This window comes from Eptatretus burgeri, chromosome 10 (assembly GCF_056783735.1).
Source record: "Eptatretus burgeri isolate ZD-2024b chromosome 10, Ebu_testis_v1, whole genome shotgun sequence".
NCBI classification, from domain to species: domain Eukaryota; kingdom Metazoa; phylum Chordata; class Myxini; order Myxiniformes; family Myxinidae; genus Eptatretus; species Eptatretus burgeri.
In genome coordinates this window covers 105423359-105447517 of record NC_140970.1, presented here as the reverse complement: position 1 = coordinate 105447517, position 24159 = coordinate 105423359, and the positions used below count along the sequence as shown (strand labels likewise).

The following is a 24159-nucleotide window of genomic DNA, read 5'->3' as shown; positions in this document are numbered from 1 at the left end:
TCGATAACTTATAGATAACTTATACCAACGAATGCTTAGCGTGTTGTCGGCGTTCACAACGTATGCCCAACTATAGTCTAACTTATGCATTGCGCACGGCAGCGTATCGCCGACGATCACGTGGCGTAGCCTATTAATAGGCTGCCGCTCAACGATTTACATCATAGCCGCACTGGACATCGAAGTGTCAACATCACCGTCATGCCGAAGAAAAAAAAAAACCATGGAGTCTGGAACACTGACGGGTTCCTCCTGTGAACCCCATTTTTATATACCAATTCCCCTAAACACTGCCAATACGCCATTATACGGTAGCTGTAAGTTAGAAACACGTTCATTAAGTTATGTGGTCGTCTGGAAGACGTCAAATATGTCTACATACGTCAATATGCGTTGGAGATACGTTACACATAGGTTCAAAGCACGTTGCTCATAGGTTAGAAATAAGTTTCGGGTACGCTAAACATTACCTCGACGTGTTTCGACTTATGAGTAACTTCCAAGTAACGTGTGTCAACGATCGCATAACGTGCCTACAACTTATGGCCAGCGTATGCGGAATGTGTGCGTCATATGCCGGCATATGTCTAAAAATTTTGAGCATGCTTAAAATTTGTCGACGAGCTCAGCGTACTACGACGTTTGCCAGCGTGCTTCAGCGTGCTCTTAACGTATACAAAACTTACCCATAACGTATTCGACGTATGCCAGCGTATTCGCCAAATTTTTCATACGTCGGCATACGCTGGCTAAAACGTCAAGGTGTGACAGGGCCTTGAAGGAAGGGTGTAGAAATTGGACACCTAAGGATTGTCATTGAGAGGTTGAAGAAACAGCTCTTTTACAGTAAGTAACTGACTGAAAAATTGTGTATAAAATTTGGTTATGTTTGTGGAGGGAGTCTGCAGTGGAGATTGGCATTGGTCATGGTGTGGTGAGTTCAATGACGGGAGCAAGTAATTAGAGGTCTGGCAAGTGCAAATAGGCCTGAGAGTGTGGTGAGTGCAGGTGTTGGTGACTCTCTGACCAGGTGTCCCATATTTTATGGGATCATAGCGTAGACAAGGGTGAAATGAGGGAGGAGTTGCAGAATAGATAGGAGGAAGAGGACGACGAGGTTGGACCAATGAAGATATCAGCCCTTTTCAAGAAATGGTACACATTGCTTTTAGGATTACACAACATCTGCTGGAAACACCAGGACACCAGAGTACCTGCCAGTGGATTGATTCATTTTGAACAAGTAATTCCAGATGGTCTGCACATGTTTCGATCTTTTTTTGTTTGAGGGAATTGGTGTAATTGATCAAGGTCTGAAAGATGATGACAATGTCAAAAGGACTGTGTGTAACATTGCCAAAGACGTTGTCTATGCGACATCAAATGGTTGGAAGTTTACATCAAAGCATGTCAGTTTAGGTCTTGAATTGCGTCAGGCTACACATTCAGAAGCTCTTGTGGATCTATTTCATCGTGGCCACAATCATATACATAATTGGTATCAAAATTCTCTGAAGAATAGATACAGCCATCACCAACACTTGGCCTCCATGTGTGTTTCAGCTGTCTGAAAGCCTCTGGCTAACATGTTGAGAATGCAAGGCTTGATGACGTGTGGATAGAATGAGGTGTGTATGCTGCAAACACTACAGAGACCATGCTGGAAGGAAAGGCCTACTTTCATGCAGTTTGCACACACGTGCTGACATTTGACGCACTGTGCCGTATCAAACGACCAATGTCTATATCTTGCTTGGCTGAACGCAATTGTGAGTAAGATGACGCAGACCTTCAGAATTTTGTGCAATGCATAACTCAGCACTTTCAAGAAGGTGGAAATAAATACAAGAATAACTCTGTACTGCTCTGGACAACCTGGCACAAATGTTGGGCGATGACAAGTCCAGTGGATGCATGAATAAAAGTCTTTCGTGGAGAACACTGTCCAGATCCAAACGTCATGCTATGGATATAAATACATGAGAATGGTTGAAATCCTTATGGACTTCATAAGGGCTCAGTGAGATGAGGAATGGCATCTACATCGACTCTCATTTGCTGCAATTTTGCCATGGCTAACAATTTATGATCACACAAATTTTGCAAGATGGGATCCTTTTTGCCTGGCTGATATGAAATTGCTCTCGGAGACAGCAAGAGACATCTATGCCGAGTTCAGTTAAGTGAACTTTGTAGTGAAGAGAAGCAACAGACACTTCAACCATGTTCTGGCTGATCAGGCTGAAAAATGGATCAATACAATGTGCAAGATGCAAAACGGAATCTTTGGCATCACAATGAATGACCAGGCAAGAGAGAGGGTTTTGTTTTGGTCGATGAGGTCAAAGCCCATGGAAGAGCAAGGACTCTGAATGGATCAGGATGGAGAACAAAAGCAACATTCGAGAGAGGAGGGAAACATCAATAGCAGAGTTAAAGGACAAAATAGGAGACTTAGACAATAATGGGTGTGGGGAGGAATGAGGGGTAAGAGATGATGCACTCAGGTGGACAAGACGGATAGAGAAGCAAACTCTCAGGAATGAAAAACTGGAAATTTGGAAGGAGGTTGGTTTGGGTGTTGGGTGGATGGTTTTGGATGGAGGGGTGATCTGAGATGGTGATGACCAGCAGTCTTGAAGATGTGGAGGGAAGAATGGGATTAAAGAGAATGTGGAAGTTGGTTCCATAGGTGGGGGGGGGGAAGATGAACGTATGATTGAAGGTGAGCAGCGATCCTGGATTTAGGTTGAGGTAGTTTCACCAGAAGGGGGTTCAGGGTGGATTTCATGCACCCTGCAGAAACCTGGGGATTAGGTGTGCATGCCTAAACAGCCGATTACACTGAACAACAAAAAATTTTTACTGGAGATGTGTAAAGTGATTTAGACTAATTTGGGTACGCTGATTTCAAAAATCATAACCGTTTTGCTGTATCACGTCAGGATTTTCAGTAACAGAAATATTCCCATTGCCTAGAAGTCAGGATTTCAATGAAATTTACAAAAATTCATTTATTCATTTATTTCATCATGAATGCTTCAAAATTATAGAAATTACAGAAAAACTCCACTAGAATGTAATTAAAAATGCTTTAGGCATTTGGCTTTGCGTTTGTGCTGCTCTGTGTCAGTTTCACGATGCAGGAACCAGCAGAAATCGCCCATCATGTTCGGGTTGTGCCGCCCTTGGTAACGTGTCTCCATGAGTGAAATCTCTTGGTGGAATCGCTCGCCGTGCTCGTCCGAGACTGCTCCCAAGTTGTCAGGGAAGAAGTTCAGGTGCTGGTGTAGGAAATGGATTTTCAGGGACATCCTGGAGCCAAGTTTCCTGAAGGACTCCAGCAGCTGCTGCACTATTTCTTCATAGTTGTCCGCACGCTCGTTCCCCAAGAAGTTGTCCGTCACAGCTTTGAAGCTCCTCCACGCTGCCAGCTCTTTGGGGTTTAGAGTTGTCGGAAAAGTTTCGTCCTTCATAATCTGTCGGATTTGCGGTCCAACAAAGACACCAGCCTTGATCTTGGCCTCCGACAAGGTGTTGCCAAACTTTTCCTTGAGGTATAAAAACCCACGCCCATTCAGATCCATTGCCCGTACAAAACTTTTCATCAAGCCGAGCTTTATGTGGAGTGGTGGAAGGAAAACCTTGGCTGGGTCGACAAGGGCGACATGCTTCACGTTGTGTCGACCAGGTACATGCTCTTTTCGCTCTTCCCAATCTTTCTTCGTCCAGTGATTCTTGTCGTCTCTGCTATCCCAGAGACAAAGGAAGCACATGTATTTCGTGTAGCCTGACTGCAGCCCTAACAACAGCGCCACCACTTTCAAGTCTCCGCAGATGTGCCAGTTGAAGTCATTGTACTTGATGGAATCAAGCAGCTGCCGCATGGTCTCATAGGTCTCTGTCATGCCGAACGCGTGAGCCAGTGGGACTGATGGTTTCTCTTTGCCATTGTGGAGCAAAACAGCCTTCAAGCTGTTCTTCCCCGAGTCGATGAAGAGGCGCCAGTCTGCAGGATCGTGATCACACCCAAGTTCTTTCAACAGACCGTTGATGTCACTGCAGAATGTCATCGTGTCTTCCATCTCAAAGAACTCAGCCATGTTTCTGTGACGTGCTCTGAACAAGGATATCTTGGTGTTAGGTTCAAGTAGATTCCACTGCTGCAGCCTTGATCCAAGCAGCTCTGCCTTCGCCTTTGACAGCGAGAGATCTCTTACAAGATCATTTAAGTCTCCCTGGTTCAGAAGGTGTGATTCTTGAGTGTCGGGTTCAAAAGGTTCATCATCACCATCCTCTTCACCACTGCTTACAGCTATGTTCTGATCAGCTGGAGGTGTTGGAACGGGGTTCTCGTCATCATGAGGCACAGGTTTACGAGCAGAGACGCAGTCAGCGTACTTGATGTGACCTTTATTCTTCTTGTTGAAGCCGGCGATGCTTGTGCAGCAGAAATAACAATCATCATGATGATTCTGCGGCTCACGGCATATCATGGGCACCGCAAATGGCATGCTCGCGCGCTTGTCCACCAACCACTGAGTCAAGGTTGTGTGACAGCTTGTGCAGCAGATGTGTGGTGCCCAGCTCTGTTCTTGGTCCCCCACCTTACACCCGAAGTAGTGAAAGTAGGCGGCCTTCATTTTCACTGCTGTAGATATACTTCGCTGTTGATCTTTTTTGGTATACCGACCACAGACATAACAGAAGTTGTCAGGATGATTGGTACAGGAACGCCTACTCATCTTTATCTGAAAGAAAGAAATATAACACAAGTTAACAACAATTGTACGAAATAGACATGTTAAAGACATATGTAAATTTCATTGAAATCCTGACTTCTAGGCAATGGGAATATTTCTGTTCCTGAAAATCCTGACGTGATACAGCAAAACGGTTATGATTTTTGAAATCAGCGTACCCAAATTAGTCTTAATCACTTTACACATCTCCAGTAAAAAAAAAATTTTTGAAATTTGTTGTTCAGTGTTAGTTGTTCACGACTAAGTTATTTTTTTTTTTTTTTTTTTTTTGTATACCTTGGTCGAGGCTCGTATGAGAGCTAACACACAACTCACAGCAAAGAGGCATGAGACAAGAGGGGTGGGAGTGGAAGGGACAAAACATTGGGGAACAGACACAGGTGAACTGTGGAAGGGAGAGGGATGGGGATGGGACGGGGAACATGGCGAGGAGAAGATGGACATTACAGGGACTTTCAGGAAGGAAAGCAGGAGAATTGAAGGAAGTGGGCTTGGGTGGATTATCGGGGGTAGAAAAGATCGAGGATTTGGATGGGGGAAGATAAGAGGTGGTGGTGAACAGCTGTTTTGAAAGCCTGGAGGGATGAATGGGGAAGAATAGAGTGAGGAAGTTTATTCCAAAGGCGGGAAAAAAGAGGAATGAAAGAGTGAAGATGAGCAGTGATTCGTGATTTTGGTAGTTTTACCAGAAGGGGGTTGTTGGCGGACCTTGAGCGCCCTGTGGAAATGTGGTTGGGACAAATCGCAGAGAGAGCAGGGGGGGCAAGGCTGGAGAGGAGTCGGTAGAAGACAGAAAGACCACCGACCAACCTGCGGTGATTGAGTGAGAGGCCCAAAGACTCAGCTTCATTGCGGGAGATGCCAATGATCTTAAAAGCCCTGGTTTCGACAGCGTGAAGTCGAGAAAGGTGGGAGGCAGGAGCACCAGCCCAGAGGGAAGAGCAGTACTCCATCAGGCTACGGACAAAAGCTTTGTAAGTAGTCAGGAGCTCAAGAGGGCCGAGGAAGGACTTTGCACGACGGAGGATTCCCAGTCGGCGACTGGCTTTTGAGGCAAGGTTGGAAATGTGACTTTCCCAGGAAAGGTCATGGCAGATAGTGAGACCCAGAAGCTTGAAAGAAAAGACTTCTTCCAGAGGATTGTTGAGAAAGTGGATGGGGGGTTTTGTAAACGGTCCTTTCGAAGAGACATAGTGAGAGTGTGAGATTTGTGTGGATTGAAAGACATGTTCCACGTGTTGGACCAGTTTGTGATTTTATCCAGATCTGCAGTGAGCGAAGAAGCTGCTGCTTGCCGGTCTGAGGGATGACAGATGGTACGGCAGAGGGTGGAGTCGTCGGCAAAGAGAAATAGAGGATTTTCCAGAGAGTCCGAGAGATCATTGATGAAAACCAGAAAAAGAACAGGGCCCAGAACGCTACCTTGAGGAACTCCAGCCTGCACAGGAAGAGGGGATGAAAGAACTCCATTTAGGGCCACACGTTGACTGCGACAGGAGAGGAAGTCTGCGAGCCATGAGTGGAGATGGCCTTGAATACCATGGGAAGAGAGTTTGGTGAGTAGGGCAGGGTGCCAGACTGTGTCAAAAGCACGTGATATGTCCAGGGATGCGGCTCGGATTTCCTGTCTGGCATTGAGGACCTCCATCCATTGATGGGAGAGCAGTAGCAGCATATCCAGGGTAGAGTGACCTGGTCTGAAACCAAATTGATGATTGGAAATCAAGCCATTGGAGAAGAGGAAGGATTTCATGTCTGAAGCAATGATGGATTCCATAACCTTGCTGATGATTGGGAGAAGGCTGATTGGTCTGTAGTTACAGGGATCTGTTTTTGCACCTTTTTTATGCAGGGCAGTGATGTTAGCAGATTTCCAAGCAGATGGCAGATGACCTTGGGAAAATGAGAGGGTGAATAGAACAGAGAGAGGGTGAGCAAGAGCAGAAGAGCAGGCTTTGAGGACACGTGGGCTGATGCCGTCTGGACCGGTTGCAGAATCTGACTCGAGGTTTGAAAGCAAGCTCTCCACCTTGTCAGGAGAAAAGGATACAGAGTCCAGGGACAGTTGGGTGCGACTGGGTAAAGTGGGTAGAGATAGTGATGGGTTTAGGACACAAGATTTAGCTGCAAACACCGAGTTTAGACATTCAGCTTTATCACGTGTGGAATCAGCAGTGCGGCCATTTGAGGTAAGGGAGGGGATGGAGGGGGAACATACACCAGAAACAGATTTGATTAAACGCCACCAGGATTTTGAGGAGGGAGAGAGGTTTGAGAGTTCAGACTCAGATTATGATTCAATACCTTTTAAACATTTATTTTGCTCAGCGTGCTATAGAAGAGGATACCTCACCAATTCACCAAAATGACTCCGTATTGGCCTCACACACATCAATTTTTAGTTTGTGTGTTCCAACGACAACATGTTGGTGAAGAAAAGAGGGCACAATTTTTCATTAGAGCAACAAATTTGTTTAATCAAAGGAATCAAAGTTCACCAAGGAACTATCCAAGACAGGAGAAGTGACACGGATGTCGATCAGAAAAAGCAGCTCACATGGGAAGATATGTCAAAAAGGATGGCGGCCCATTTCCCAGAGTGCCCAAAATCTACTGACGGGGACTTCCAAGAACTCTGAAGGAGGATGAAGATGAAGGCAAAGGCACTGGCTCATGAGAAGAAACTCGACAAACAAAAAACAGGAGTTGGGGAGCTGTGATCGGTGAACTGGGCAAAGAAATTGTTCCGATATTGACAACCAAAGCAGGAGACTTAGATCAACTACATAATGACATGGATGATGATGCTGTAACACCCAACAAGTTTGACCTTGAGGATTCTCAATGCACGTTGGTGGTGAACTGCCCTATTCCCATCCTCTTCTGCCTCCTCTTGAGCTAATCCAAGCACCTCTAATGCCTGTCACGTGTAAACTTCGCAGCCTATTCGCACGTGTAAACTTCACACGTGTAAACCTAAATATTCGCAGCCTGTCACGTGTAAACTTCAAATTGTAAGCCATGCAAAGTTTGCTTCAAGACCTCAAACGTACTCTTAAACATGCCCTCACCCCAGATGTGTGGAAGTTTCTTTGTTATTTAAACGCTTGTGTTTTGGTTTTGATCTGCATTAGATAATCATTCTTCAGCGATTGGCGATTAACTTTGAACGGGTGATCATCGCACGATTTGCGATTCTACACACGTTTAACTCTTAAACGCCTTTCATAAATTTGGCCCTAAATGTCTTCTTGACCTTGAGGAGAATGATGAGACCACAATCATAACACATTGGGATAGAATGACATTTAGAATGACTCATGACATAGATGACATCAAGAAGCTGACATCAAAATGACATGAAGTCTTTAGAATAAGAGAAGCATCTTCAGATCAAGATGTTCTTGTTTCCCTATCAACAAAAGATAGCATTCCTGCTGAAACAGTAAATGACCTGCTTACAGCAGAAACGAGAGGATATCAAATGGTTGCAAAAAGTGTACAAGAGTGCCTGATGGATGGGAGTATCTGCTTCTTCCATGCACTGAAGAAGAACAAGTGAAAGACATTCACTCTTCTGTACAAAACACCAGTATCCGTAAAGCAAACACGGCAAAAAGCCATCAAGGTTGACAGAAAGCTACTTCAATGACTGTTCAATGCCTTTGGTGTTCGTCAACCAGTGCGCGTGATCAATGTATTGAAGCATGAACGATCTCGAGTTCCTTTGTCCATGTATAAAGTGCCTGGTGAGTTGAATTCTGCACCTAAAGCAAAGCTACTTTGCACACTGACATCTGGAATCAAAGTACCATCAGACGTTTCACATTCTGGACTGAAGACTTGTATCATTATTAATGGTCGATCATGTGCTAATACATGCATTTGGAAAACCAGAACCTTGCCAAACCTTTGGTGACTATGCAGATGTATGTGTGCAGTCTATCAAGAAACACTTCAGAGGGAAAATAACGAGAGTGGGCATTGTCTTTGACCTATATATCGGACCACAGTCAATCAAGACAGCTCCACGATCCAAACGTGTTGGCAAGAAGAAACCTATTTGAAAGATCATTGGTTGATGAGATGCACCAAAGGCGCAAGTGTGGAGCCAATTCATTGCACCGGAGGAGAACAGATCAGATCTTGCCAGGTTTCCTTCTGATGTCCTCATGTCCAGTGGAAAGTTGCTACAAGAGTAATATGAGATAGTAACAGGAGGTGGTTTCATTACGCTGACAACTAGACTCGTATAACCTGCATGTGAAGCAGTTAAAATGGCGTATGAATGAATCAGTGCTGTCTGCAGAGACAGGGAAGTGATGCTGTTGCGCTGACACTTTGTCTCCGGAAATGTTGTGGAAACATGGATGTTATCTGGTACATCCATGAAACCAAAATACTGTCCCACAAATATCATCATGAAGACACTTTCACAGATGGTAAAGGATTCCTTGCTCTGACCGGTTGAGCTTCCATGCTTTGACTGGTTGTCACTCAACCTCATGCTTCCGAGGCCGTGGAAAGAAGCCTTGCAAGAAAACTTTCAAAGAACTTCCTAACCTTGTCAGTGGTATCAGCCGTGATGGAACACTAGCTGAAACATTTGTGTTTCACCTCTGTGGCATTCCTCAAGCAGCAACCATCGATCATTCTCAGATTTTGCACTTCCAGAAAAGCCAATAAAGGCCCGGACATGTTCCTGCCAATAACTGATTCATTGGAACTGCATGTCGCACATGTAAACTTTGAAAATGACCTTCATTAAATTCAAACGTGGCTTTCTTCAATATATGCCCACATCGTCTTCAACATCCCATTCCCTATCGAACCAGCATGGTTATTTGCTATTGGCAAAAAAAAAGATGTCCTCACTTTATCTGGAGAACTTTTTGAATGTTGGCAGGTTTACTAATTGAAGATTCACAAGTTTACCACTCATTTATGAAGGGGTCCGGAGAGAACTCACAACTTTGACCTGTTGTACCACAGAGGTCATTTTAAACAAATTTACAAGAGTTTCATAAAGCTGTTTCTGATTTGGTGAATGAGGGATATTTTACATCATGACTCATTCGTCTGCATCCTTGGCTGTTTTTCTGTTGACCAATTGAAGAATGCGTGAAGCGAAAGCTTATCTATTCCCGGTGTAAGCTGCAGTCCCATCCTAGTGTAGTCTCATCCTTGCTTGCTTGCTCATGCCTGACAGATCTTCAGTTAAGTGCACTGTGGTCAATTATACGTCGTGACTTGATGTCCATATCGTAAACATCTTTGTTGGTCAGATCAAGACACAAAGGATACGTTACTCATTGTTTCATAATTTCCTGTTATTCATTTGAAATCACACTCATGTATGAATACGTTTGTGCTGGTCAAGCTTTTGGGTAACTTAGAGTACCACATACATGGATTCGCAGGTGGTGTTTGGGAACTGAACAAGCCACATGTGCTCCCTCTGGGATCGGCAGCAGTGCCAGTTGTTGGAATGGCGGTTGCGGAGGGCCGGCTCTGGTGTGGAGGCCTCAGCTTGTTGCTCGTGCTTGATCCACAAAAGCTTCATGTTGAGGTTTGTCATACATATTTTGTTCTTAATGGTTGCTTTTATTATTATTTTTTTTTTTAGAGGGAGATTAGGGACAAAGGAATGAAGCTTCAAAAGCAACGATCCACCTGTCATTTTTTTGCACCTCAATTTTCACCAATTGCCACAAATGCATGTTCATTGTTTGTCTTGTCCTGGATAAAGACCACTTAGTGGCAGTGTTGTAGTCGAGTCCACCTGTCCGAGTCCAAGTCCAACTCCGAGTCCAAGCTGTTCCGAGTCCGAGTACTTGGAATTCTGAGTCTAAGTCCGAGTTGGAGTCCTGTACTGAATACATATTGGAAAGTGGCAAAAACAAATGAATTTATTCATGTTTACGTATTATGTAAATGAAGACAATTAAATATCAAACCCGACTTACGGTGTAACTTGTTACTCGCATCAAGATTTTATTCCATGTTATGGCCCGATTGTTGTAGTATTCCATGTTATGACCCATAATATCTTCGGGGGTGCCCGCCTCTGGTCTAGCATGACGGAGCATTGTCGAGAGGGGTGTGGGTGAGGGGGTGTCAGATTTTATCAAAAATAGTGTTAATTAATTTTTAAACGGCTCCTTATACATCATTGGCAATCACGGATCATTTCCCACCATCTAAAACCACGGTCTTTGAAACCACCTGATATAAAATGTTTGATTACTCTTTCATAGCTTAATAATTATTAGTTGTATAACACATAGAGTAATAGCAATCACTCTGATCGAGAGTTGGTTCACTCCAGGGGTCTCTGCCGACTTTCTCAAAGATAACGTTCTGGTGGTTGTTTGTCGCGTTTTGACTGTCGATTTCATTGCTTCCACGTTTACTGTGTGTTCCAAGATCGGTTTTGTTTCAAAACTTGTGTGAGTTGGTGTGTATTTGTCAGTCTTGTCATGTCAGGTTTCCTTGAGGCCGACCCGTCTTCCCGTCGATGTGCATGATCGTGTTTCTTTGTATTTTCTCCTTATTACCATCAGGTTTTTTTTTCTCTCCACTTTTCCCATCCACCCTCCTTCTATCCCTTCAAACTATACCTTCTGTTTCATGTCTTAAAATGTAAACTAGAGTAATTCGACTGCACGCAGTCGACGGGTATGCCTCCGCTCTCCCGCACAAACACTTGAGTATTGACATATTTGACCCTTGACCTTTACCATATCTAGCCCAAAATCTAATCAGTTAATTGCCCTGTCTAACTTTACCTTTGTACCAAGTTTGATGAAATTCTGTCTAATATTTCTTGAGTTAGGGCGTAAACAGTAAAATTTCAGAGTTTGACCTTGACCTTTGACCCTTGACATTTATCACATTTCACCCAAAATCTAGTCACTTAATTGACCTGTCTTACTTTACCTTTTTACCAAGTTTGATGAAACTCTACAATTTGCTTCTTGAGTTATCGTGTAAACGAAAATCCGGATGGACGAATGGACGAACGGACGGACGGACGGACAACCTGGAAACATAATGCCTCCGGCACCCTTGGCGCAGAGGCATAAAAATACAACAAAAAACCCTTTTCCCTTCTCACCTTTTACTCCACGTAACCACGTGACTTCCTGCACCAATTCTTCTTGTTCCTTCCTTCCCCTTTCTGCTGATCTACCAACTTCTTTCCACTTTTGCCGACCCACATTCACCATACACCTTCATAATTTTTTTCTCCAACCTTTCCTTTACCTTATCTTACCTAAACTTAAAAAAAAGAAAACATTTTTTTTTATACCTTTTCACTTTTGACCTCACAACTCCCGTAATCACGTGATTTCCCGACCCCCTCTTCGTCTTCCTGTAACTTTCATCGAGCTACCAGCTTCCTTCTGCATTTGCCGATCCCAATTCACCAACAGCTACACGATTTTTCTTCAACCTCTCCTTTTCCTAATTATAAGTAATCTTTATCAAGAAATAAAAAAACAATAATAAAAACGGTCTCTTAAAATGTTCCAACTTCCTCGTTCACACGTGTGGTTCTCAATATTGTATCATAATTCACTACTCCTCTTCTTCATCTTCTTCAAGAGGCTGTTTTCAATTCGACCTTTCCTCCATTCCATGTCTAAAAAGTCCCACTGTTACAACGTTCCTCTTCTCCATTCTCTTAATTCTCCTTTATTGCATCTCCAACTTCAAAAAAAGTTTTTATCCCAGTTTGCGATGCATGTTCGTGTTCCATCACTCGTCTTTTTTTCCAACTTCAGTGCCAATTCACCCCATTTACTTAAATCTACCTCCTCCTAACCCCTCACCTGTTATCCCCTCTCCTTACACCTCCCATCTTGCCCCTCATCCTACCTCCGCTTTTGCCACCTCTAAACTGTCTACTGCTTCAGTATCAGCTCCTCTGGTGTCCCAAACTGTGTGGAGTTCTAACATCTGTGGGCTCCATTTGAACCGAACAGATAATTCACCTCTCTCTCTCAATCAACACACTCATCACCGTAAACATGCTCCTTCTTTCCTCTCAGCACATCCCCCCCTTCCTCTTCCCAACCCCTCAAATATTGTACCTCCCCCTGTCTGCTCTCTTCTTCACCATACCTCCACCAAGTCTCATCCTCACCCTCTCCCTCTCCTCACCTCTCCCGTCACCCTCCTGCACCTTGGCCGACGTGCTCTCATCGTCTCACCTCCCTCCCTCTCAAAGCAACCTTCACATTTCACATTCTTCCCCTTCCAAGTTTTCCTCTCACTTTTCTCAAAAACTCCCCTCTCACCCTTCTCCCTCCAATCTTCCTCCTCACTCCCCCTTCCCAAAGTTGCCCCCCTCCAACATCCACAAAGCTGCCTCCTTCCCCCACCCTTTCTCTTCCACCTCACCACTCCACTTCCTCCAATCCTCAACTGCCCGCTGCCCCTCACTTATTACTCCCCGCTGTACCTCAACCCTTCAGCACCGAGCCTTTTTCTCCTTATCATCCAGTCCTCTCCCCGGGCTCTTCTGCAATCCCCCACACTCTTTTAACAACTCTCCTTACCTCTCTCCCCCTCCCCTCCCTTCCCGAGCACCCAAAACCTCTCCCCTCCCTCTTCCTTAACAGTGTGGATCTCAAACTTCAGGGTCCTTCGTTCAAACCTGACATCTTTCCATACAGGTTGCCACTGACAAACCAGACATAATCTGCTTCACAGAAACTTTCCTCCTCCAAAACGTCTCTGACTCCCAAGTATCTCTCCCTGGTTACTCCCTCCACCGGAATGCAGACCGGAACCTCGTCCTGGCGGTAGAGTTGCTCTCTTCATCAGACACTCTATTCTCACTCAACATGCACTGCTCTCTCTCTCTCTCTCCCACACCCCAGGAATAACTCTGGCTCAGATTCCCCTTCGCTCCCACCTCCCACAATATGTCTGTTTACAATTTGTATAATATGTGTATGTATAATATGTAAAATATGTCATGTATGTGTGTATGGAATATGAATAATATGTAATGGACAATGTGTGTGTATAATATGTCATGTATAATACGTGTATATAATGTGTATAATATGTCTGCACATAATGTGTTATGTGTGTGTATGTAAAATGTATAATATGTCACATATAATATGTGTATGTATAATATCACGTATAATATGTTACACATAATGTGTTTATATAATGTCACATATAATATGTGTTTATATAATGTCACGTATAATATGTGTGTATGTAAAATGTATAATATGTCACACATAATGTGTTTATATAATGTCACGTATAATATGTCACATATTATATGTTTATATAATGTCACGTGTAATATGTGTGTATGTAATACGTATAATATGTCACATATAATATGTGTTTATAAAATGTCACGTGTAATATGTCACGTATAATATATCACATATGATATGTGTTTATATAATGTCACGTATAATATGTCACATATAATATGTGTTTATATAATGTCACGTATAATATATCACATATAATATGTGTTTATATAATGTCACGTATAAGCCTGGTGTTGGGGCAGTGGTTGGGGCAGCGGCTTGGGATCCAAAAGGTCCTGAGTTCAAGCCCCGTTGGGCCACTGAATTAATACACCAGGGGGTTGACTCAGCCTGTCATCTTTCCGAGGTCGGCGAAATGAGTACCAGTATACTGGGCCGGTGTATACCCCGGTTAAAATAGGTGTACCATTTCCCTGTGTCGTAAGAGGCGACCAGGGTTGCGTAAGGAAGGGCATCCGGCGTAAAACATGTGCCAAATCACTATGCGGATCATGCGGATGATCCGCTGTAGCGACCCCTAACGGGAGCAGCCGAAAGAAGAAGAAGAAGAAGATAATGTCACGTATAATATGTCACATACAATATGGTTGTGGTGCCGGGTATCGGTGGCGAGCACGACCGCGAGGGGGAGCAGTAGAGTCAGCTCCACCGAACACACCGGAATTTAGGTCATGACCCCGGATAACTCCGGAGCCGACGGGTCACTTAAAGGACCGTGGTCGCCAATACTTCGACGGCTTTGGCGTAGGGTTAATTGCCGAATTTCAATATACCAAAATACCCACACAGCCTAACTACCGGGGAACCACACCCTCGGCCGACTCTGTCTGAACCGAATCGCTGTTACCGACTCGGATCCGGCGTAACCGAGCGGAGTTCCCAGAGCCGCGCCGGACCAAATGAGCAATTTACCCTCGCTATCTCTCAATACACAGCATGCCAAGTAAATGAAAGAAACACAGAAACGAGCTGGTACATTCAACAAGAGGGGAATTTATTTATAACAATAATCAGGGAGGGGAACACAGAGCAGAGTTATCACGAATAAAGAAAGGTATCAAATACACAAGCAATTCCTTAAACAATTCTACTTAGAGACAGGGCCCACGGACACATACACGCACACACAAATACCCAGAAAGAGATGGACCTCGAGGTCTTTATTGCCCCTTCAGCTTGGAGGCAAGACGAGCTGAGGGAAGAGAACGTGCTGGCTACCTGGCCGCATTCGCGCGGCTCGACGTCCACACCTTCCCAGAGCACCAGTCGCCAAAAAACAGACCAGGGCAGCCGAACCCACAGGAGGCGAGACGAGGTGATCTCCCGTGATGGGATGGTCGATCGCTTGTAGTAATGCGCCAGATGAGATGCCTCGGATGCACGGGATGCAGTCCGCCGCAGACCCAGACAGAAGCACGCTCAAGCAGACGGGACGCAATCATTAATGAATTCCATCGCTTTTCCGGGGCGGGTACGCTCCCCCGTCGCCTGCTCTCATTGGGTGGACGGCGTGTCGCGGCTCCGCCTTCTTGCAAAGGACCGCCCCGGCTCTGGTCCGCGCGTCGCCCATTGGACGGAAAATGACGCATACCCTTATTTGGTGCACAGCCAGAGCAAAACGCTCCGTGACCACATTTGGTGCAAAATCCACACCACCTGCGGCATGGAATTCCGCACACGCCCACATGCAGGCGAGCATGTGAAGAGCATGGACAATACGCGAGCAGTGTTGTTGTTGTCGTTGTTGTTGGTGATGTAAAAATCCTAACTATAAAATAATTCACAGCGCATGTACACTCAGTTCCCGTTAAACATAGGGGAAAGGGAGCTATCTATCCACGTTTACTTAACGAAATAACTGAACTACGGGAGCCTGAATGTTGAATGCTCATGGCTGCCAGATTCGTAACAATATGTGTTTATATAATGTCACGTATAATATGTGTTTATATAATGTCACGTATAATATGTGTGTATGTAATATGTATAATATGTCGCATATAATATGTGTTTATATAATGTCACGAATAATATATGTTTCTATAATATCACATATAATACGTGTGTATATTGCGTGTTATGACCAATCGTAGGCAAGCTATTGTGCTCCGATTTCCGTCCCAGGCAAGAGAGAGGCGGCAAATGATACGTGTGTGTGTGTGTGTGTGTGTGTGTGTGTGTGTGTGTGTGTGTGTGTGTGTGTGTGTGTGTGTGTGTGTGTGTGTGTGTGTGTGTGTGTGTGTGTGTGTGTGTGTGTGTGTGTGTGTCGAGAGAGAATAAAGATAGGTTTGATTTTATAAATTGTGGAAAGCATCATTTTCTTAATTGTTCTAGGTACCTGAAATGTTGTAATTTGTCTCACAATTGCGGTTCATTTCGTAGTATATTGATAATGAAAACAATTCTTTCCAATCCCACCCCACAGCACAATGTACCAGTTGGATCACCTGGGGAGGTGCCGAGACCAGTGGCCTGCCTTGTAGCAACTGCCCGTGCAGTGGCTGCTAGCCTCCAGGGCAGCTCTTTGCTGTCCTTGTTTGACCCCAATACTTTCCAGTGCATCACTGTTGTTGATGTCTCACCAGCAGTTTCAAGGGTGTTGGCTGGTAGGTGAATGTATACCATCGTGGTTGGTATGGATCAATTTCTCATGAAAACTATTATGAGGAAAATTAGCATGATTGTTGTATTTTTCGATTTTTATTGAAAAGCACCAATGAGATGGGAGAAGTGAGGAATATACAGTAGAAGTGAGGGATATGTGGAGGAAGTGAAGAACAAAAGGAATATATGGAAGAAGTAAGGAATATATGGGAGAAGTGAGAAATAAATGGATTAAATGGGAGAAGTGAGGAATATATGGGAGAAGTGAGGAGTAAAAGGAATATATGGGAGAAGTTAGGAATATATGGGAGAAGTGAAGAATAAAGGGAATATATGGGAGAAGTGAAGGATAAAAGGAATATATGGGAGAAGTGAAGAACAAATGGGAGAAGTGAGGAATATATGGAATATCCTGGAGAAGTGAGGAATATATGGGAGAAGTGAAGAATAAAGGGAAAATATGGGAGAAGTGAAGAATAAAAGGAATATATGGGAGAAGTGAAGAACAAATGGGATAAGTGAGGAATAAAAGGAATATATGGGAGAAGTGAGGAGTAAAAGGAACATTTGGGAGAAGTGAGGAATAAAAGGAATATATGGGAGAAGTGAGGAATATGTGGGAGAAGCTAGGAATAAAAGGAATATTTGGGAGAAGTGAAGAATGAATGCGATATATGGGAGAAGTGAAGAATAAAGAATAAATGTGGGAAGTGAGGATTATATGAGAGAAGTGAAGAATGAATAGGATATATGGGAGAAGTGAGGAATAAAAGGAATATATGCGAGAAGTGAGGAATATATGGGAGAAGTAAGGAATATGTGGGAGAAGTGAAGAGTAAATGGGATATATGGGAGAAGTGAGGAATAAAAGTAATATATGGAGAAGTGAGGAATATATGAGAGAAGTGAGGAATAAAAGGAACATATTGGAGAATTGAGGAATATATGGGAGAAGTGAGGAATACATGGGAGAAGTGAGGAATAAAAGGAATATATGGGAGAAGTGAGGAATATATGGGAGACGTGAGGAATAAAAGAAATATATGGGAGAAGTAAGGAATAAAAGGAATACATGGGAGAAGTGAGGAATACATGGGAGAAGTGAGGAATAAAAGGAATATATGAGAGAAGTGAGGAATAAAAGGAACATTTGGGAGAAGTTAGGAATATATGGGAGAAGTGAGGAATAAAAGGAATATATGGGAGAAGTGAGGAATAAAAGGAATATATGGGATAAGTGAGGAATATATGGGAGAAGTGAGGAATATATGGAATATCCTGGAGAAGTGAGTAATATATGGGAGAAGTGAGGAATATATGGGAGAAGTGAGGAATAAACTGAATATATGGGAGAAGTGAGGAATCTGTGATTATGGCATGACGAAAGTGAAATTTCAGAGAGGAATATTTGGAATGTGAAAAGTTGTCATTGCATGGATTGTATACATCCTAATATTCCATCGCACTCTAATCTCCTTTGTTTATTTTGGGTTGGTTTTACACACTGGAGTAACACTCAGAATGAAAGTCGGACATTGAGTGTGCCACCTCTTAACAATTCTTTCACAATCTACAAAAACGTGAATGTTGCTCATTATTTTCGTTTTATTTCAATGAATTTTTAGAAACTGACTTTTTCGTCACGTGACATTCAAAGACGGCCTTTTCTCTCCTTTTCAAAGTCCATTGTTTGGCATTGTACAGAAATTCGATATTTCAATTCAAAGGCACACTTGACCTCTGCTTCCATTGATTTACATATAGGAAGCGATGCAATCATCCGGCAGCATAAGTCTGCATGCCTTCGAGTCACAGCTCTGCGGCCCACCGATGCTCTTCTTTGGGTGGGGACGAGTGCTGGGGTGCTTCTCACACTGCCCTTGCCTCCACTTAACCCAACATCACGGTCATCCGAAGTGCATTACCCAGGGGTTGTGGGTGTTTCACATGGTCATACGGGCCATGTTCGGTTTCTCACCGCTGTCAAGCTGCCGGGCAACTGGAGTTGGGATGGACATGGTAAGGCTCAAGTTTTGAGAAATGAATGAGAGAATAGCATGTCCACAACTGTATGACAATGATTTCCTTATTATTTTATTGTTTGTGTGATATTTGTTTGAAATTATGTGCTTTATTAATTTTAATCTTCACAGAATCTATAATAATAAATGTGTGTGTATCAGTCAAGTCAATCAGTCAGTCTGTGTGTGTCTCCTCCATAACTGCAAAACTATGAAACTTATATTAGCAGCCCCAAACTTTTCAGGTATACTAAGGGAGCTCCAAGGTAGTGCAAGAATGAAAACTGGGTGTTTGGGTTAATTTAAACACCCCATTTGAAGATCATTAATGGCCTTATTTAATTATCCTTCATCAAGGCTCATCCTTGGTCACTAACTCAAACTCTAACTCTCACTGGGGTCTCAATTCACAATTTTTTGGCCTGCTCAACAATGCTCAACAATGCCTTGGCTTGGAACAGGCCACACTGGTTTCTTAATGATAAAGTTTATTGAGTTAGATGAGTTGAAACTCATCTAACATCTAACCCCCCCCCCCTCCCTGAGTTAAAACTTGGTTGAAGCACCTTTGGCAGCAATTACAGCTGTGATTCTGTTGGGATAGGCCACTACCAACTTTGCACACCTACATTGGACAATATTTACCCATTCTTCTGAACAAAACTGTTCAAGCTCAGTGAAGTTACATGGGGAGCGTTGATGGACAGGAATCTTCATATCAAGTCATGCCACAGATTTACGATTGGATTCAGGTCTGGGCTCTGACTGGGCCACTCAAGGACATTTATCTTTTTGTTCCTCAGCCACTCCAGTGTAGCTTTGGCTGTGTGCTTCGGGTCGTTGTCATGCTGAAAGATGAACTTCTGTCCCAATTCCAGCTTTCTTGCAGAGGGAAGCAGGTTTTCCTCTAGGATTTTTCTGTACTTTGCTCCATCTATTTTCCCTTCTATCCTGATAAGTGCCCCAGTCCCTGCTCATTAGAAACATCCCCATAACATGATGCTGCCATCTCCATGATTCACAGTAGGGATGGTGTTCTTTGGATGATGTGCTGTGTTGGGTTTGCACCAAACGTAACATTTTGCATTTAAGCCAAAAAGTTCCATCTTGGTTTCGTCAGAACACAAAACTTTTTGCCACATGGCTTCAGAATCTCCGGAGTGTTTTTTTTGCATACCTCAAACAGGACTCAAGGTGGGCTTTTTTTAGTAATGGCTTCCTTCTTACCACTCTACCATACAGGCCAGACTTGTAGAGTGCTTGGGATGTTGTTGTCATGTGCACACAGTGACCAGTCATTGCCATAAAGGTATGTAGCTCTTCCAAAATCGTCATTAGCCTCTTGGTGGCCTCTCTGATCACTCTCCTCCTTACTTGGTCATCCAGTTTGGAGGGACGGCCTGATCTAGGCAGGGTCTTCATGGTACCATACACCTTCGACTTCTTAATGATTGTCTTGACTGTGCTCCAAGGGATATTCAAGGTGTTTAAAATATTTTTATACCCATCCCCTGATCTGTGCATTTCCATAACTTTATCCCGGAAGACTTTTGAAAGCTCCTTGGTGCTCATGGTTGAGTCTTTGCTGTGAAATGCACTACCCAGCAGCTGATTATATTCTGAAATAATCAGAATCACTACAGTTTAACTCAGGTGGAGCTCAATGAACTTAGTGTGTGATTTTGAAGGTGATTGGTTACACCTGAGCTAATTTACTATTGTTATTACAAGGGGGGTGGACTCTGATCCAACCAAGATATTCTAGTTTTGTATTTTTAATTAATTTTCTGAAATTTGTAGAATTTGTTTTTCATTTGGAAGTTGTTGGTTACGATGTGTAAATAAAGGTGGAAAAAGTCTGATTCAATGCAATTTAATTCCAGGCTATAAGGAAACAAAAGGTAAAAATTTTGAAAGGGGGTGTAGACTTTCTATCGACACTGTATTTATCCCAAAGAGACATCTACAAGTCTATTTTATGGAAATAGCACATCTGTCTATTTGCCCCAAGCTGAGTCCCCGAAGGGGACAAGCCTCGGTCCTTTTGACTAATAATATCCAATTTGAACATTTGACTATAAATTTCCCCCCATCCAATCCACAAGTCTCATCGGTTTCATGAGTTCATTTGTTCATTGACCAATAGCTCATGAACAATGATTCCCCTGTCCCATGAGATCTTCTGTCTAATAATCTTCTGTCTAATAATCCCTGCCAGACCAATGTTCCAACCTGTCTCATTTCATACGTTTATCTCTCACAGTGTTTGTGTATTCCATGTATTCATCTTTTTTTGTTTTTTTGTATGCATTGTCACGGCTCGTATGAGAGCTAACACAATGCACAGCAGGGGGGGGGGCAGGAGACAAGAAGGGTGGGAGTGGGAAGGACAAAACAGTGGAGAACAGAGACATTAGGAGATCTGTGGAAGGGAGAGGGATGGGGTGGGGAACACTGGGAATACAAGATGGACATTACAGGGACTTTCAGGAAGGAAAGCAGGGAATTTGAAGGAGGTGGGCTTGGGTGGATTATCGGGGGTAGAAAAGATCGAGGATTTGGATGGGGGATGATAAGAGGTGGTGATGAACAGCTGTTTTGAAGGCCTGGAGGGAAGAATGGGATTGAATAGAGTGAGGGAGTTTATTCCAAAGGCGGGGAACAAGAGGAATGAAAGAGTGAAAGTGAGCAGTGATTTGTGATTTTAGTAGTTTTACCAGAAGGGGGTTGTTGGCGGACCTTGAGCGCCCTGCGGAAATATGGTGGGGACATATCGCAGACAGAGCAGGGGGGGGGGGTCTAGACCGGAGAAGAGATGGTAGAATACAGAAAGACCACCGACCTGCCTGCAGTGAGAGTGTGAGAGGCCGAACGACTCAGCCTCATCACGGGAGATACCAATGATACTAAATGCCTTGGTTTCCACAGCATGAAGCTGAGAAATGTGAGAGGCAGGAGCACCAGCCCTGAGGGGGGAGAGCAGTACTCCATCAGGCTGCGGATGAAAGCTATCTATCCCATAATTTACCTTGAAGTAAACAGGAAAAATCTATTTGACCACCCCAAGAAAGTCTTACCTATTTCTCCCACAAGGATATCCATCCACAAGTCGATTTTTTTTTTCAGAAATATTCCATCTGCCTATTTATCCCTCACGGGTCCCCAAAAACAACGAGCCTTTTGAACATTTGACCAATAATTTCCCATTTGAACTTTTGGCTCTCGTCTTAAATTATTTATCTCAATAATATATTGTCCGTGGTTATCCACAGACTTTTGAAGCCCCGCACTCAAAGACTTTTGTCGCCACTTCCCTGTTTGACGATATTTCATGGACTCATAAAAAATAACTCTAAACATCAGAAATTAAATACAATTTTCTATATTGTAATCATAAGAATGTTTAACCAACGTGAATAACATCAACATCATCAAGTACATAATCTTTTTCTTCATCATCACTCTCTCGTTTAACTCTTGTCCCTGGTGTTTTTTTTTTTTAAAGTGAGTGTTGGTATTAGAATTGTTGTTTCTTCATTTTCATCCTCATTAAGATGACCTCTTTGTTGAAATTTGTTTTGTAATTCATCAAGTTTTTTTTTTTTATAATTTCACTGATTTCCATGCTTTGATATTTATTCATCCTCTCTTTTTTTCCTCTTTAACTTCTTCCTCCTCAACAGTCCTCACCGCCCTTATATCACCCCTTTCATCCCATAGAATATCAAGCATATTTTGATGGTTTTGGAAACCGTCTTATCAAACATACTCAATCTTTCCTCCTTCACCCCATCAATCTGTTCCAACAATTCCCCCCTTTGTTGCTTTCAATCTTTCAATCCCCCCTTTTTTTCAAAACTCCACTGGTCCATTCCAAATCCTCTGCTACTTATAATCCCTCCTTCACCTCATTGGTCCATTCCAACAATTCCCCCTCTGCTTTTCTCCATCCACCAACAACCCCCTTCACCAAACTTCAATTCAACAATCCATCCTTCACCACATCAGTCTTACCTTCAACCCCGCAGCCGGTCGGTCGTCCCTCGGTCCGTCTTGCATCCCTCTCTGTTTGCCATTCCATCCGCACATTGTTTAATTGGGCACATTCGGTCGATCTGTGGTCATTAATCCTTTGGGCCGATCAGATTACCTTCACCACATCGGACTTTGTCCCTTCTCATAGGCATGTCCTTGGCATGAAGTGCAACACTTTTCCTGTACGTGGTGGAGTGTGGTACATCTCACATGCAGGAAGCAGTGGCACACTGTACAATGAACGCTTATGCGTGAGGGAGGGAGCGAGGGCCTTCGTCGCTACCTTGGGCGCGTGAAAGGAGGGGCAGGTTGCAGTTCCTTCAGAAACAGCGGCAGTTTCCCACAAGCTGCATTGTGGACCCACCCACATTGGATGTGGACCAATGACAAAGAGGCTCACACAAGATGAGATGGGAGAAAGTGATGTCCTGTGAGGAGAAAGGAGCTTTGAGTTGGTCCTCGTCAGGTCAGGTCAGGTATTGGGGCATACGCTGGAGCAGCATGTTGCTGTATCCAGTTTCCACATAGCCATCCCCCATGCAGATGCCTAGCCCATCCCCATCTCCTTGAGATGCCGATCAACCTGCTGCAACACCAAGTCACATAGTCAGCCCGTTGGCCTCCTCCACTCACGAGGCTCCCTCGCTGAGAGAATTTGGTGAGCAGGATCAGCGTCAGAAAAATGAGCAACATCACCAAACAGCCGCAGCTGACACTCAGACTATATAGGTAATAAATATCATTTTGGTTTCTCTCAGCAACTGCTCATTGGACACAAAGTCAAATCAGCGATAGCCAAGAATTCTCCAAAGAAACCTGGTACCGAAAGATATGTCTCCATCTCAGATCCCTGGTCAGAATTGAAGTCTCACATCCGGAGAGCAAGTCCGGAAGCACCAAGGACCTGAAGACTTGGACTTTCGTCCTCCTGCATAGGTACAGACAATGTCACACCCCATGATCCAGTGAATCCATGACTCCCCAGGCCTGACCCAGACATCTATTGACCTCTGACTCACAGCCAGCAGAGACATGAATATCACTGCCAAGGTAAGTGAATCTCTCCACGACCTCAACATCCTCACCATAAACAGGTACAGACAAGATAGCAGCATCCAAGATGTCATTGAAAGCCTGGATCTTAATTTTGACCCAAGAATTCCGTAATCCCAGTGGCTCTGACTCCTCATTCAGTGCCTTGAGTGCCACCATAATGTTATCCAGCGTCTCCACAAAGATGACTGAATCATCTGCGAAATCAAGATCAGAGATGCTGACATTCCCATGTGATGCACCGCAGGTTGATCGCCAGGTTTGCAACATCGACCGAGGGGTGACGCTGCCCTCAGTGCTTGGCAAGGTCTTTGCTCTGTTAATTATTGATAGGGTTCGCCACCATCTGCTTGAACACCAGCACCTACAGCAGTC

The 24159-nt window shown here is 43.8% G+C and overlaps 1 protein-coding gene across 2 annotated transcripts in view; it reads left to right on the top strand.

Moving 5' to 3' along the window:
- The window catches only part of LOC147019368 (rho guanine nucleotide exchange factor 17-like), a 223311-nt gene that overhangs the window by 176608 nt on the left and 22544 nt on the right, over window positions 1-24159 (top strand). The window contains exons 18-20 of one of the 2 annotated variants that reach the window (XM_085899823.1): window positions 10184-10332; window positions 16497-16677; window positions 18440-18694. In XM_085899823.1, the coding sequence (XP_085755949.1) occupies window positions 10184-10332; window positions 16497-16677; window positions 18440-18694 (585 nt within the window). The remainder of the gene's footprint in view (window positions 1-10183; window positions 10333-16496; window positions 16678-18439; window positions 18695-24159) is intronic. The other variant, XM_085899824.1, reaches the window with a different exon arrangement.